This window comes from Priapulus caudatus, unplaced genomic scaffold (assembly GCF_000485595.1).
Source record: "Priapulus caudatus unplaced genomic scaffold, Priapulus_caudatus-5.0.1 Scaffold225, whole genome shotgun sequence".
Classification (NCBI taxonomy): Eukaryota; Metazoa; Priapulida; class Priapulimorpha; order Priapulimorphida; family Priapulidae; genus Priapulus; species Priapulus caudatus.
The window spans coordinates 381,716-393,652 of NW_014577286.1; the positions used below are offsets into that span (position 1 = coordinate 381,716).

The 11,937-nt window shown below is 41.8% G+C and overlaps 1 protein-coding gene across 1 annotated transcript in view; it reads right to left on the reverse strand.

The window, feature by feature from the left end:
• LOC106807603 (high affinity cAMP-specific and IBMX-insensitive 3',5'-cyclic phosphodiesterase 8A-like) overlaps window positions 1-6,457 on the reverse strand; it is a 37,346-nt gene extending 30,889 nt beyond the window's left edge. Inside the window, exons 1-2 of the mRNA XM_014809997.1 lie at window positions 6,340-6,457; window positions 4,468-4,556 (exon numbers count right to left, since the gene is read on the reverse strand). Coding sequence (XP_014665483.1) covers window positions 4,468-4,556; window positions 6,340-6,366 — 116 coding nt within the window. The 5' untranslated portion in view covers window positions 6,367-6,457. The remainder of the gene's footprint in view (window positions 1-4,467; window positions 4,557-6,339) is intronic.
• Window positions 6,458-11,937: the final 5,480 nt, after the last annotated feature.

Genomic DNA, 11,937 nt, shown 5'->3' on the forward strand with positions numbered 1-11,937 from the left:
ATCTATCTATTAGTTATCATATCTATCTATCTATCTAATCTAATCATTGCCATGCTATCTATCTATTATCTATGCTATCTATCTATCTATCTATCTATCCTATCTATGCCATCCATTCCATTATACTATTCTATCTATCTATTTATCTATCTATCTATTATCTATCTATCATCTTATCTATCTATGTATCTTATTCTATCTATCTAATCTATCTAATCTATTCTATCTAATGCTGACTAATCTATTCTTATCTAGTCTATCTATCTTTATCTATCTATCTATCATACCTATCTATCTATCTATCTCATACTATTATCTATCTATCTATTCTATCTATCTATCTATCTAACTATCTATCTATCTGAGCCCTATTCTATTATTGATCTATCTAATCTATTATCTATGCTATCTATCTATCCATCCCATCTATCTTATTCATTTTATCTTATCTATCTATCTATCTATCTAGTCTATCTGATCTATTACTATTCTATCTATCTACGTATCTATCTATTCTATCTATCTATATAATTATCCTATAACTATCTGATCTTATCTATCTACTATCTATCTGTATCTATCTTATCTACTATCTAATCTATCTATCTATGCTACTACTTCTATCTACTATCTAACTATCTAGTCGTATCTATCTACTACTATAACTATCTATCTATCCTATCTATCTATCTATCTATGCTACCACCATACCATTCATCTATTTATCTATCTATCTTATCTATCATCTATTCTATCTATCTATCTATGCTATCTATCTATCTTATCATTCTATCATATCTATCTATCTAGTATCTCTATCTATCTATCATCTATCTATCTATGCTATCTTTATCTATCTATCTATCTGATCTATTCTATCTATGCGTATCTATCTATCTAATCTATCTATCATCCATCCATACTATCTATCATCTATATCTATCTATTCTATCTAATCTATCTAGTCTATCTATCTATCGTATATATCTACTAGTCTAATCGATCAAAAAAAGGCTATCGATCTATCTAATCTATTATCTATCTATCTATCTTATCTATCTATGATCTCTATGCTATCTATCTATCTATTTCTATTCTATCTATCTATCTATGCTTATCTATCTATTCGTATCTATCATCTACTATCATCTATCTATCTATCTATCTACCATACCATCTATATATCTATTTACTATCTATCTATCTATCTATCTATCTATCATCTATCTATCTAATTCTATCTATCTATCTATCTAGTCTATCTATCTATCTATCTTCTTATTATATATCTATCTATCTACTCTATCTATCATCTACTATCCTATGCTATCTATCTATCTATCTATCTATCTATCTACTATGCTATCTGATTACTATCTATCATCTAGCTATCAGTCGTATCTATCTATCTATCTATCATCTATCTATCTCTCTATCTATATCTCTTGCCAACATAAGGAATCAGTTGGCCGTGCTTGAGAAGTTCTACATAGCAAGTTGGTTTAAGGGTTAGGTGGCATCTGGTGGAAAAGGGATGTTAGAGAACATTTTCGTTCGCATGAGCGCATAGGCAGGAACATTTTTATGCATTTTCCGCGATGGATTCTGATAGAGATTAACGGGAAGGTTGCAGACCCTAACCGCCAGCATGCAGTGGTGCTTGCGACAGCGCTTGTTACAACTGTTAAAAACGTGTGCGAAGGCAGCAGCTACGGGAAGCAGAGGAAAGCGAGGCAACGCGATGTCGACAGTTGATGCGGGATTTGATGGAACGTATCGGGAGTATCGTATCGTATCGTATCGTATCGACATTACCCCAAGAGTCTGCTGATGCGATAAGTAAGCAACGTGCTTTATGATTTTGAGAGTGATAACGTTAATTAAACGACGTAGTATTACGAGTATGGAGGGACTCTGCGCGTGATGCTCCGGTAATTCCGATGTGAAAGCGATGATGCATGCACATAGTATAATTACAGAGATGAACAGCCGAGCCGGAGACGCGTGTGTGACGCCCTTTTCATTAATTAGCGGATCGTCGATCTTAACGAGCAACTGAAATGCATATTGACGCTGTTATTTATTCGCGGTATATACAATTTATAGACAATATTATATGCAAAGAAATAACGATAGGCGATGATACGATATAACTAAAAAAAACAAACTAACTAAAGTAAGACAAACCATGCACTAAATCCAGCCAACACCGAACCGCCGAACCATGAACCCCGAACCGCGAACACGCGAACCTGACCTCCAAACACCCGAACTCTGAACCAGCCCTGCATCCACGAACCCGAACCCGAACCTGACCCCAAACCCGAACCTGAACCCGAACCTGAACCAGAACCCGAAGTATGACAGTAACGGTAACAGTAACAGTAACAGTAACATAACGAGTAAACGGTACGGAACGGTAAACGGTAACGGTAACGGTAACGGGTAGCACGTGTAGGGTAACGGTAACCGGTAACGTAAACGGTAAGCGTGAATGGTAACGGAACGGTAACGGTAACGGTAACAGTAAAGTCACAGTAAGGCAGTAGTGCAGTAACAAGTAACAGTAAGTCTAACGCTGACTAGGATCGTAATGTCTCCACTGGGTTACGGCCGGAAGCGTAATACCCTGGGTACGGTCGGCGGTATACCGAAACGTACCGCTGGTAACTATCTGATATGGTTAGGGTTAGGGTTATGGGTTAGGGAGTAATAGGCGTAGGCACTCCCTAGACTCGTTAGTAAAAGAGTAGGGTCGAGGTATCGGACGGCATATTAGTGGATAGTACCAGGTAACGTTTTCGGCGTATACCGACGTACCTCAGGGTACGTTCGCAGACCGCAGGGGCACATACAGACCCTGGCAGCGTAACAACGGGTCAATGAACCACAGAGGTTGTGCACTTTGTCAGATATACGAAGATGCGCCAGTTAGGCCACTCGGGTTAAGTAAGAAACGCAGTCTGAGCGAAGACGAACTGCAACAGTAAGCGTGCAAGCACACTGGTTTTTAATCCAACTGCAGCATGCCCTTCCGATTACTAAGGTTACCATTATAGCAGACTACTACAAAACCAGCATGCGCGGCAATGTGGCTGGCCAACGGAACGTGTTCGTGAAGCGACTATAGGTCCCATGTTGTATCTAACGGAACTGGGAGTGCAAGGCATCGTGCATCGGCAGAAAAGATGCAATACATCCTATTAATAAGTCACGGGTTAGTCGCATAATAGAGACCATCAGAATGCCATACATAGAGATCTCTAGTTGGGGTATGTGACCTCTTGATGCATGTACGGTACTCGACCTGCACTTTGCTATCTTCAGCATGAATACATAAATCTTAGCCGTCGGTGAAGACTAGTCCAAGTTAGTGTCAGCTGTCTGATTTAATATCTATTCCGCGCAGCGATACCTTCGAACGGTGGTTTATTATGTGTCAATTTGTGGCGGGTAATCAATATGATGCGCGTCTATGGCACAATCATTGTGAACAAGCAGTCATCCCTAGCTGGACAATTCCAAACTGACTGTTTTTTTTTACTATGAAATGGAACTGGTGTTGTGTGGCTAGCAAAGAACCACAATCCATCCTACTTATGGCACAATTCCAGCGTAAAACGGATTCTGCGTCCAGGAGTCTGACGCATAGCGTTTCCTTACTGAGCTATTATGAACGTAATACATAAGAAAGTAGTGGTAGTAGTAGTAGTCGTAGTAGTAGTTAGTAAGTAGTAGTAGGTAGTAGTAGTAGTAGTAGTAGTAGTAGTAGTAGACTAGTAAGTATTATTTTTTGTGGTTGTGTTAAGTAGTAGTAGTAATAATAGTAATAGTATTAGGTAGTAGTAGTAGTAGTAGTAGTAGTAGTAGAGTAGTATAGTAAGTAGTAGTAGTATAGTAGTAGTAGTAACATAGTAGTAGAAGTAGTAGTATAGTAGAGTAGTAGTAAGTAGTAGTAGTAGTAGTAGTAAGTAGTAGTAGCAGCAGCAGCAGAAACAGTAAGCAGCAGGGCCGGCAGCAGCAAGGAACAGAAGTACATACATACATACATACATACATACATACATACATACATACATACATACGAACTGAAATATATATTAGATGTACTTATTAAGAGAACGCGCTGACATGCGACGTGCTACGCGGGTTTCTGGCAAGCGAGTGGAGAAGATCACAACATCACGCGACAACAATGGCGACAATTTCATACGGATCCGTTTTATTTCGGTTGTGGGGCCTTTGTCTCTGGAACTTTTACTCGCTTCTAGGTTTACCCCAGGTGTGGCAGCGTATATAGAGACTCGTGTGTGAAATGGCTGTATCTTGTTGTCGCATAGGTTGCCATGGGAATGACAGAAAGCAACGTCAGCGTGTATATAAAATGCATCAAAATGGCGCTTTTTTTTCGCGATGTATCGATCCATTGCGGTGCGTTGCGCGTTGAAAGAAATGTCATGCGCTCACCTGTCCTGGTCTATAACTGGAGTAGCGCTGCATCGCACTCGGATGATGTCACCAGATTTCTTTTTTACGCAGCAGCGTCCTTCCCACGCCTGAGAACAGAAAACAAGAATACCTGCTTTAGGCTGTGCACGGGGTGTTCTGTTTACAGCGCCGTGTTTGTATTCTACTACACGCAGTGGTCCCCCCACTGGTAGTTAATTGTCCTAGTTATTATTATTATTATTATTTTTATTATTAAATCTTTATTGCATGTAATCCAAACACAAATACATGAACCTGGAGTGTAGTGAAGAGACATGTTCTAGTGATAGCATTCGGTTTACTGCACGCGCTGCTATGCATTTGTTGTTCAGCATGGAATGATAGGATAGTACCCTACGTGTAGGGTTTGGTATGGAGAATATCTGGGATTCGTCCTGCATGTAATGCGTTGTTAATTGTATGCTGTCATGATGATTCGTGTTTCATGTTTGTTACGTATACGTCCGCATGATTGTGACTTTTAGCAGCAAGTTAGCTCTAAACTAACTGTTAGTTACGTTGTCAACTAAAGATACTACATTGAAAAAAATAGTGAATACATTACTATCTCTTTCCATACATTCCGTGTTCATTACTCTCAGAGCTTCACAGAATTTACCAGAGAAGCTATTCGCGAGGGTCGCATTAACAAGGCCATTATATGACATTCGAAACATTTGTTATCACTAATTAGCTTATTGCAATGTCCGGACCGTTCACGCTGCAAGCACCTGCACAGGGGACACATCTGAAGATGTACATGCTGGCAATATGGCCGCGAATGCAGCACACGAGATGAACATATTGTCGTAGGCGCACTGGATTGTACCGAATGACAGTACCAAAATTATGATGACAATACAAAACTCAGGTGGCAATACATAACACTGGTCACAATATAGGCTACTGACGGCAATACATATAACGCGTGACAATACGGAATACTGGTGCCAATATATAACATTTGTGACAATATAGAACACTTGTGACAATGCAGAACATCGGCGACAGAACAGAACTAAATGAGAATGTTTTCTAGCCTACAACTGCAAAGGTGTCGTTTCCACAATTATGCGTTTTACGCATCATACATAAAATTCTAAATGTTGACAAGTATACATGCATTTACTTGCGGTCATTACCTATCCAGCCTCCGGCCAATTATACTAATGAGATGGTCGCTTCGCTCGTACGCTATAGGCTCCCTATGTCCACGACTCAAATTGTACGGAACGCATTTATTATGTCGCATCAGGGAAAGTGGAAAATAGCTGCCAGCGTGACACCGTAACTATGGAAACGTATCTGCCATTGTGGAGACTGTGCGTGAGACGGAGGCTGCGGTGGCGGGGAACGACAGCGACCGACTAACCGCGCTCTCTCTCTCTCTCTCTCACTGTGACATATCATTCGAAGCTGGCTAATGACTCAAGCGTGGCGCGAGATAGCAGAGTGTCAGATCGAAGTGATGGCGTACGAGAAAGCAATGCAGCCGATGTCGCAACGATCGTACAGCTAAGAACTTGGGAGCGCTATAAACCCGAGGAACAGTACTACGGGTGTTACAAAAATTAACGTCGCTATTTTTTCCGACAGCGGTTCAGGACAAAGGTCTAAGACTAGGTCAAAGGCCAAAGGTCTAAGATTAGGTCAAAGGTCAAAGGTCTAAGACTAGGTTAAATGTCAAAAGACTAGGACTAATCAACGTAGCGACAGCATCTCTCAATGTGATCATGAAGTGCGTCTATCTGTATCATCCTAGCACTGATTGCCGAGTGATGATGACGCCACATAGACTTACATCCAACGCGAATCCACGTGAATACGAGTGTCGAGCGCATGCGCACTTACCTTGGCCTTCTTAACATGGGCGAACATCTTTTCCGTCTCGTCTCCTGAGCTACTGTAAAACAGTTCGCGGCTGCCTCGGCCGAGTATATCCTCGCTGCTGTAACCAGACAGTCGCTCGTACGCTGCGTTCACGTACTGCAAAGTCGACGACGATAAGAAAAAACGTCATCGTCAATCTGCACCACGAAGCCATTACGTACAAAACACAAATACGTTATGACTATATTCGAGCGGATTAGGATCAAACATCGAAACGGTTTAATATATGATAGATTTTAGGAGAGTAGCGCCTGTAAATTAATATAATTAACCTTTTAATTTATTTTAATTAAATTAAATTAACCCTATAATTATTATTTATAATAAAATATAATGGTAGTATATAGTAAATATAATAACGCCTGTAATAAAAGTTTCAGTTTCTTATTCAAAGCGCTTGCAAATATAATACCTAGGCAAAAATTCTGTGAAGCAAGTGCAATAGAGTAGTAGTAGTTGTTTAGTAAGTAGTAGGTAGTAGTAGTTAGTTTAGTTAGTAGTAGTAGTAGTCAGTATAGTAGTAGTAGTAGCCAGCAGTAGTAGTAGTAGTAGTTTAGTAGTAGTTAGTAAGTAGTAGTAGTAGTAGTAGGTTAGTAGTAGTAGTTAAGTAAGTAGTAGTAGTAATTAGCAGCAGCCAGGCAGTAGCTTAGTAGTAGTTAGTATTAGTAGTAGTAGTAGTATAGTTAGGTAGTAGTAGTAGTTAGTAGTAGTGTGCTAGTAGAGTAGTAGTAGTAGTTAAGTAGTGGTATAAGGTAAGTAGTAGTAGTAGTTTAGTAGTAGTAGTAGTAGTACGTAGTAGTAGTAGCCCAGTGATTAAATATAGTATCGCTTTTATTAAATATTAATTTTGAGCACTAGCGCAAATGAACTACGCCAACGATATTTACGTCATCACGGTAAAGGGCAGCTGCTTCAATTGCCACATTCTGATTATTTAATAAATAGGCAAAAAACTCACAATCAATGTATTTTCATACCCCCACTGGCTGTTTCATTTGCTATAGCATGTGTCTTGGTATTTCGTGACAGCTAGGGACTTTCTATTGCATACCGTATTGGACTACAAAGCCATTGCAAGACGTGTCCATGCGCAAAGAATAGAAGGTCGCGGACCATCATTTATGGCATTCAAACTTTAAAAATATAATCTGATTGGCTGTATATTGAATGAGGAATAACTTGGAATAACAACGGGATGTAATGGTCATTCGCTATCACACACGATCGAGAATTTTACTGATCTCATGATATATATATATATATATATATAGGCCTTGTATAATCATGTGTAGTATAAAGAGATTATATCGTTTAAAAAAATGTATTACTTCCTTTAAAGGATCGCAACCAAATTCTTAGAACTGCTACCAGTTGGGTGATATATTCACGACAGTATAAAATCTTTCTTCGTCGATTTTTTTTACACCATGTTTGTTCGAGAGAGCGAGAGGAGGAGAGAGAGAGAGAAGAGAGAGAGATTGAGAGAGAGACGAGAGAGAGAACGATGAGAGAGAGAGAGAGAGAAAGAGAGAGAAAAGAGAAAGAGAGAAAGAAAAGAGGAAATTATATTTATTTTTCACTTTCTATTATTGTTTACTTAATTTATCAATTTTTACTTATATATATATATATTATATATTATATATGTATATATTTATTTATGTTATTTTATTTTACCTGTATGTCGTGTGGTCGCGGTCCCCGTGAATCTGGATTGGCATGGAGCACTTGTCTAGCGCGGAAAACAATCGCTTTTTCTGACGCCATTTTGATCTTGCGCCTGTTCAGCATCATGTTCTTGCCCGTTCCAGCGTTTGCAGGTAGTCTGGAAGCAGCGCCCCACGTTTCTTCCGTCCTTCGTGGAAATACTGCCGGCAAACCAGACGAGCCGAGTTCAAATTTACCCCCATTCGTGGCCACGACGCGCGAAATTATTCGGTGAAATATAACGCTTTAGCGCAGCGCTTGAAAGCAAACCCCCGCTAGACGGCGCTTCATCTCGGGCGTTTCTCGAGTCCAGAAGGAATTCGAAGGGCCTGTACGGGTGCTTGCATTATATTACACCGCGCCCTCTCTCTCTCTCTCTCTCTCTCTCTCTCTCTCTCTCTCTCTCTCTCTCTCTCTCTCTCGCTCTCTCTCTCTCACTCTCTCTCTCGCTCTCTCTCTCTCTCTCTCTCTCTCTCTCGTGTTGCTCTACTCGTGGGGGGTACTGCCGCCTAATTACATTTGCGGTACACGGCAAGATGTAGACCCCAGGCGGTGAACGTCATTAAACTATTTGTCGGATTTCGAGCGGAAAAGTAGAAAAAACGTGAAAACCGGGACGCGCACGTCAATGTTAATTTCACCCGCGAGCTGCGCTAGCACGACATGGACATAAGCCGTGGCGGCGGCGGCGGCGGACGCAAGATGGTGTTGGCGATGCTTACTGTGTCGGTCTATGCAATCCGAAATAAATGCATTCATATCACAGGCACTTGGAACGTCTCAATAAAAAAATTAATGGTAAATAAACACGAAATGTACCAAAGTCTTAAATGTTTCTCTACTCTATTTCGCCTATAATCACCTGTAAATGCCGGTCAAATGCTCATCTGCAACACACAAGTACACCGCACGCCCGCCCTGTGCATTTCGTGTTTATTTACCATTAATATTTTTTATTGAGACGTTCCAAGTGCCTGTGATTCATATAATCAGGAGTGTCATAACATAAATGATCTATATGATCAATATTCCATAATAGACAGTATTTTTCTATTATGGACTCTTGATATGATCTATTTTATGACACTCCTGATATAATACGTTGTGCAAGCCACGAAGACACATTTGTCAAGTTAAAGTGTGTAGATTACACGAATTGAAAACTCATACTTGATCTTTTATCCCCAAAATAAACACTAAAACCCTATAGTTATTGACCCTTCAACAAAGATACCTCTACAAACGAAGATGCGAATCGGTCTCGAAATAGAAGTAACGCGAACGTGTTTGTAAACGTGGTTGTAATATTGATTCGATTTAATCGGCTGCGGGAAACCTTGCTCAGCACGAAGACACTGCCGCGTTTCGCCATCAGACGAACGACACGATGAGCCCTGGTTGTAGGCGGTTAGTAATCTCGACATTTCTTCATTTTCATGATTTTCCCGCCTCGTTGCGTGATGCTACGACGGACACTGCATTGAAGCATCGTCCCTCACCCCCTGCACCGACCACTGTGCGCGTGTGCCGGTCCTGACCTACTTCGCTGGTGAATTTCAGCTGTGAGATGTCTTCTCCTTTCATACTACTTGTTACCTGAACACGCAGCTGCACTACACGCCACAAGAAGTCCAATAGCATCAAGCAAAATACACACGGACGCACTCAGGATTGCAATTATCCAGCGGCGAGTAACAAGTAACAGTATTAACGCACTGATGTCGGGCACGGATATTTCTAGCTCGCTCATCTGCAACACTGTGCGTAAACACGCGACTATATATGTACGCGTGGGTGTAGAATGTTCATGAGGACCCTGCGTGCGTAGAGAAAGATTTGCTAACGAGATCTGCTGGCTGCCTGTTTCCTTTGAACTTTTATTTGTTTCGTATGTGCTGGCTGCTTCGTACATGCTCATTCACGGAGGTTTGCGGATACATGTGAGTTCAGGTCCCAAATCAAGTTCACGTGTGCCCGTGTTGAATTCCTCCCACGTTTCCGTGTCTGAGACCTTCGCATTTTTGCTGACTTCAAAAACAACGACGACGATGATGATGATGACGACGGCGTCGGCAACCACATCAACAGCAAGCAGCAAAGTTGATAGCGGTCGTGTTTTAGAGCGGGTGGTAGAGTAATGAACGCATCTATCGTGCATTGCGTGTTATACAACTTAAAGTCTGTGTTCACATTACTAGCCGTACATCATGAAATAAGGAAAGAGATATTTTTCAGCTGTCCCTGACCTTTCGTCTTATGGATCTTCATACGTAATTTGACGGATTCTAAAATCCTAATCTCTCCTAATCTCTCCGTCGACAAAAAAATTTCGCCAACCAGCCATTTTTTCATCCACATGTCAACGGACAGAGCCCTTGATTCTGGCGTATGCAGTTCTTCGCCCGCGATATGCAAGAACGCACTACACAAATCTCAACATGACATCGTCGTCAGTACTTGATTGTAACACTCTACTTACCCCGTTGAAACCGCCCTTTAGCAGTGGTACAAGAGACGGTTCATCAGAGTCGCCAGCACTGGAAAAACAGCAGATAAAAATGATGACTCATAAACGCAGTTGTGCGCGCTATAAGATGGTAACAACGACACATAAACTCTCATAACAGCAAAATACAAACACAACACTAATATTGACCAAAACATTGCATATTGCATTCGCACTTACGCGCACACTCACGCTCATGCCCACCTTATTATTAGTAATATTGACTTTAACAATAAAGCTAACACTACACTAACCCAAACGACGCTAGTAAATTTACCCAATCCAATAAACAATAAAGATTCTGCGATTACAATGATGCTGCCGATATTACATCTGACGCACACATTTCTGTGTCACACAATCAATGGTTCGCACTGCCATCGCTTCGCTTCTGTAGAAAGGTTAGATGATCCTATAATCAATCACCTGGCTGTAATTCACACCTACGTCATTGTCTAGCGACGAGTTTTTGATACGTTTGCAGGTGACACATTATACGTGACACATTATAGGTGACAGCGTGAGATTAACTTTACTGTCTCTGCTGTTGCTGCTGCTGCTCGCCCGTGCGTTGCCCTAATGATGCTATCTCGCCATGTTCTCGCTAACTCTTTGTACTCTCGCTGTCGACTGTCGCTTTCTCGTGTCGCTGTTGCCACGACAACATCGGACATCATTATATATATATATATCCTCTTCCTCTTCTTCCTCCTACCCCTCCTCCTCCTCCTCCTCCTCCTCCTCCTCCTCCTCCTCATCCTCCTCCTTCTCCTCATCCTCCTCCTCATCCTCCCCTTCCTATCCGCAGTATTTCTGCATTAACATCACTGTTCTGATTCGCTGCCGCTCTATGCTGATTCGCGTTCCCCATCAGCGGCAGAGGCGCGTGCGAACACCGTCGCTTCGTTATCTGTCGCTGGCTGCAGGGTGCGCGGCGGTGCTGCTGCTGCAGGCGCTGCCCCGCCAGACGCCCTGCCGACTCAGGCTACCACATCAGCTCACGGTGGCTAAATTCACGCGCGAGGTCTACAAGCTTCAGCCAGCTAAATACCGATGGGAGCTCGATGCATGTAGAGCGAGTGTGCATGCTCGTAGAGCGAGTGTGCATGCTCGTAGAGCGAGTGTGCATGCTCGTAGAGCGAGTGTGCATGCTCGTAGAGCGAGTGTGCATGCTCGTAGAGCGAGTGTGCATGCTTCGTAGAGCGAGTGTGCATGCTCGTAGAGCGAGTCGTAGAGTAGTCCCCTTAAGCAATGCTGTTTTCCGCTAACTTCCCGTCTCTCTCTCTCTCTCTCTACTCTCTTCTCTCTACTCTCTCTCTCTCTCCTCTCTCTCTCTCTCTCTCTCT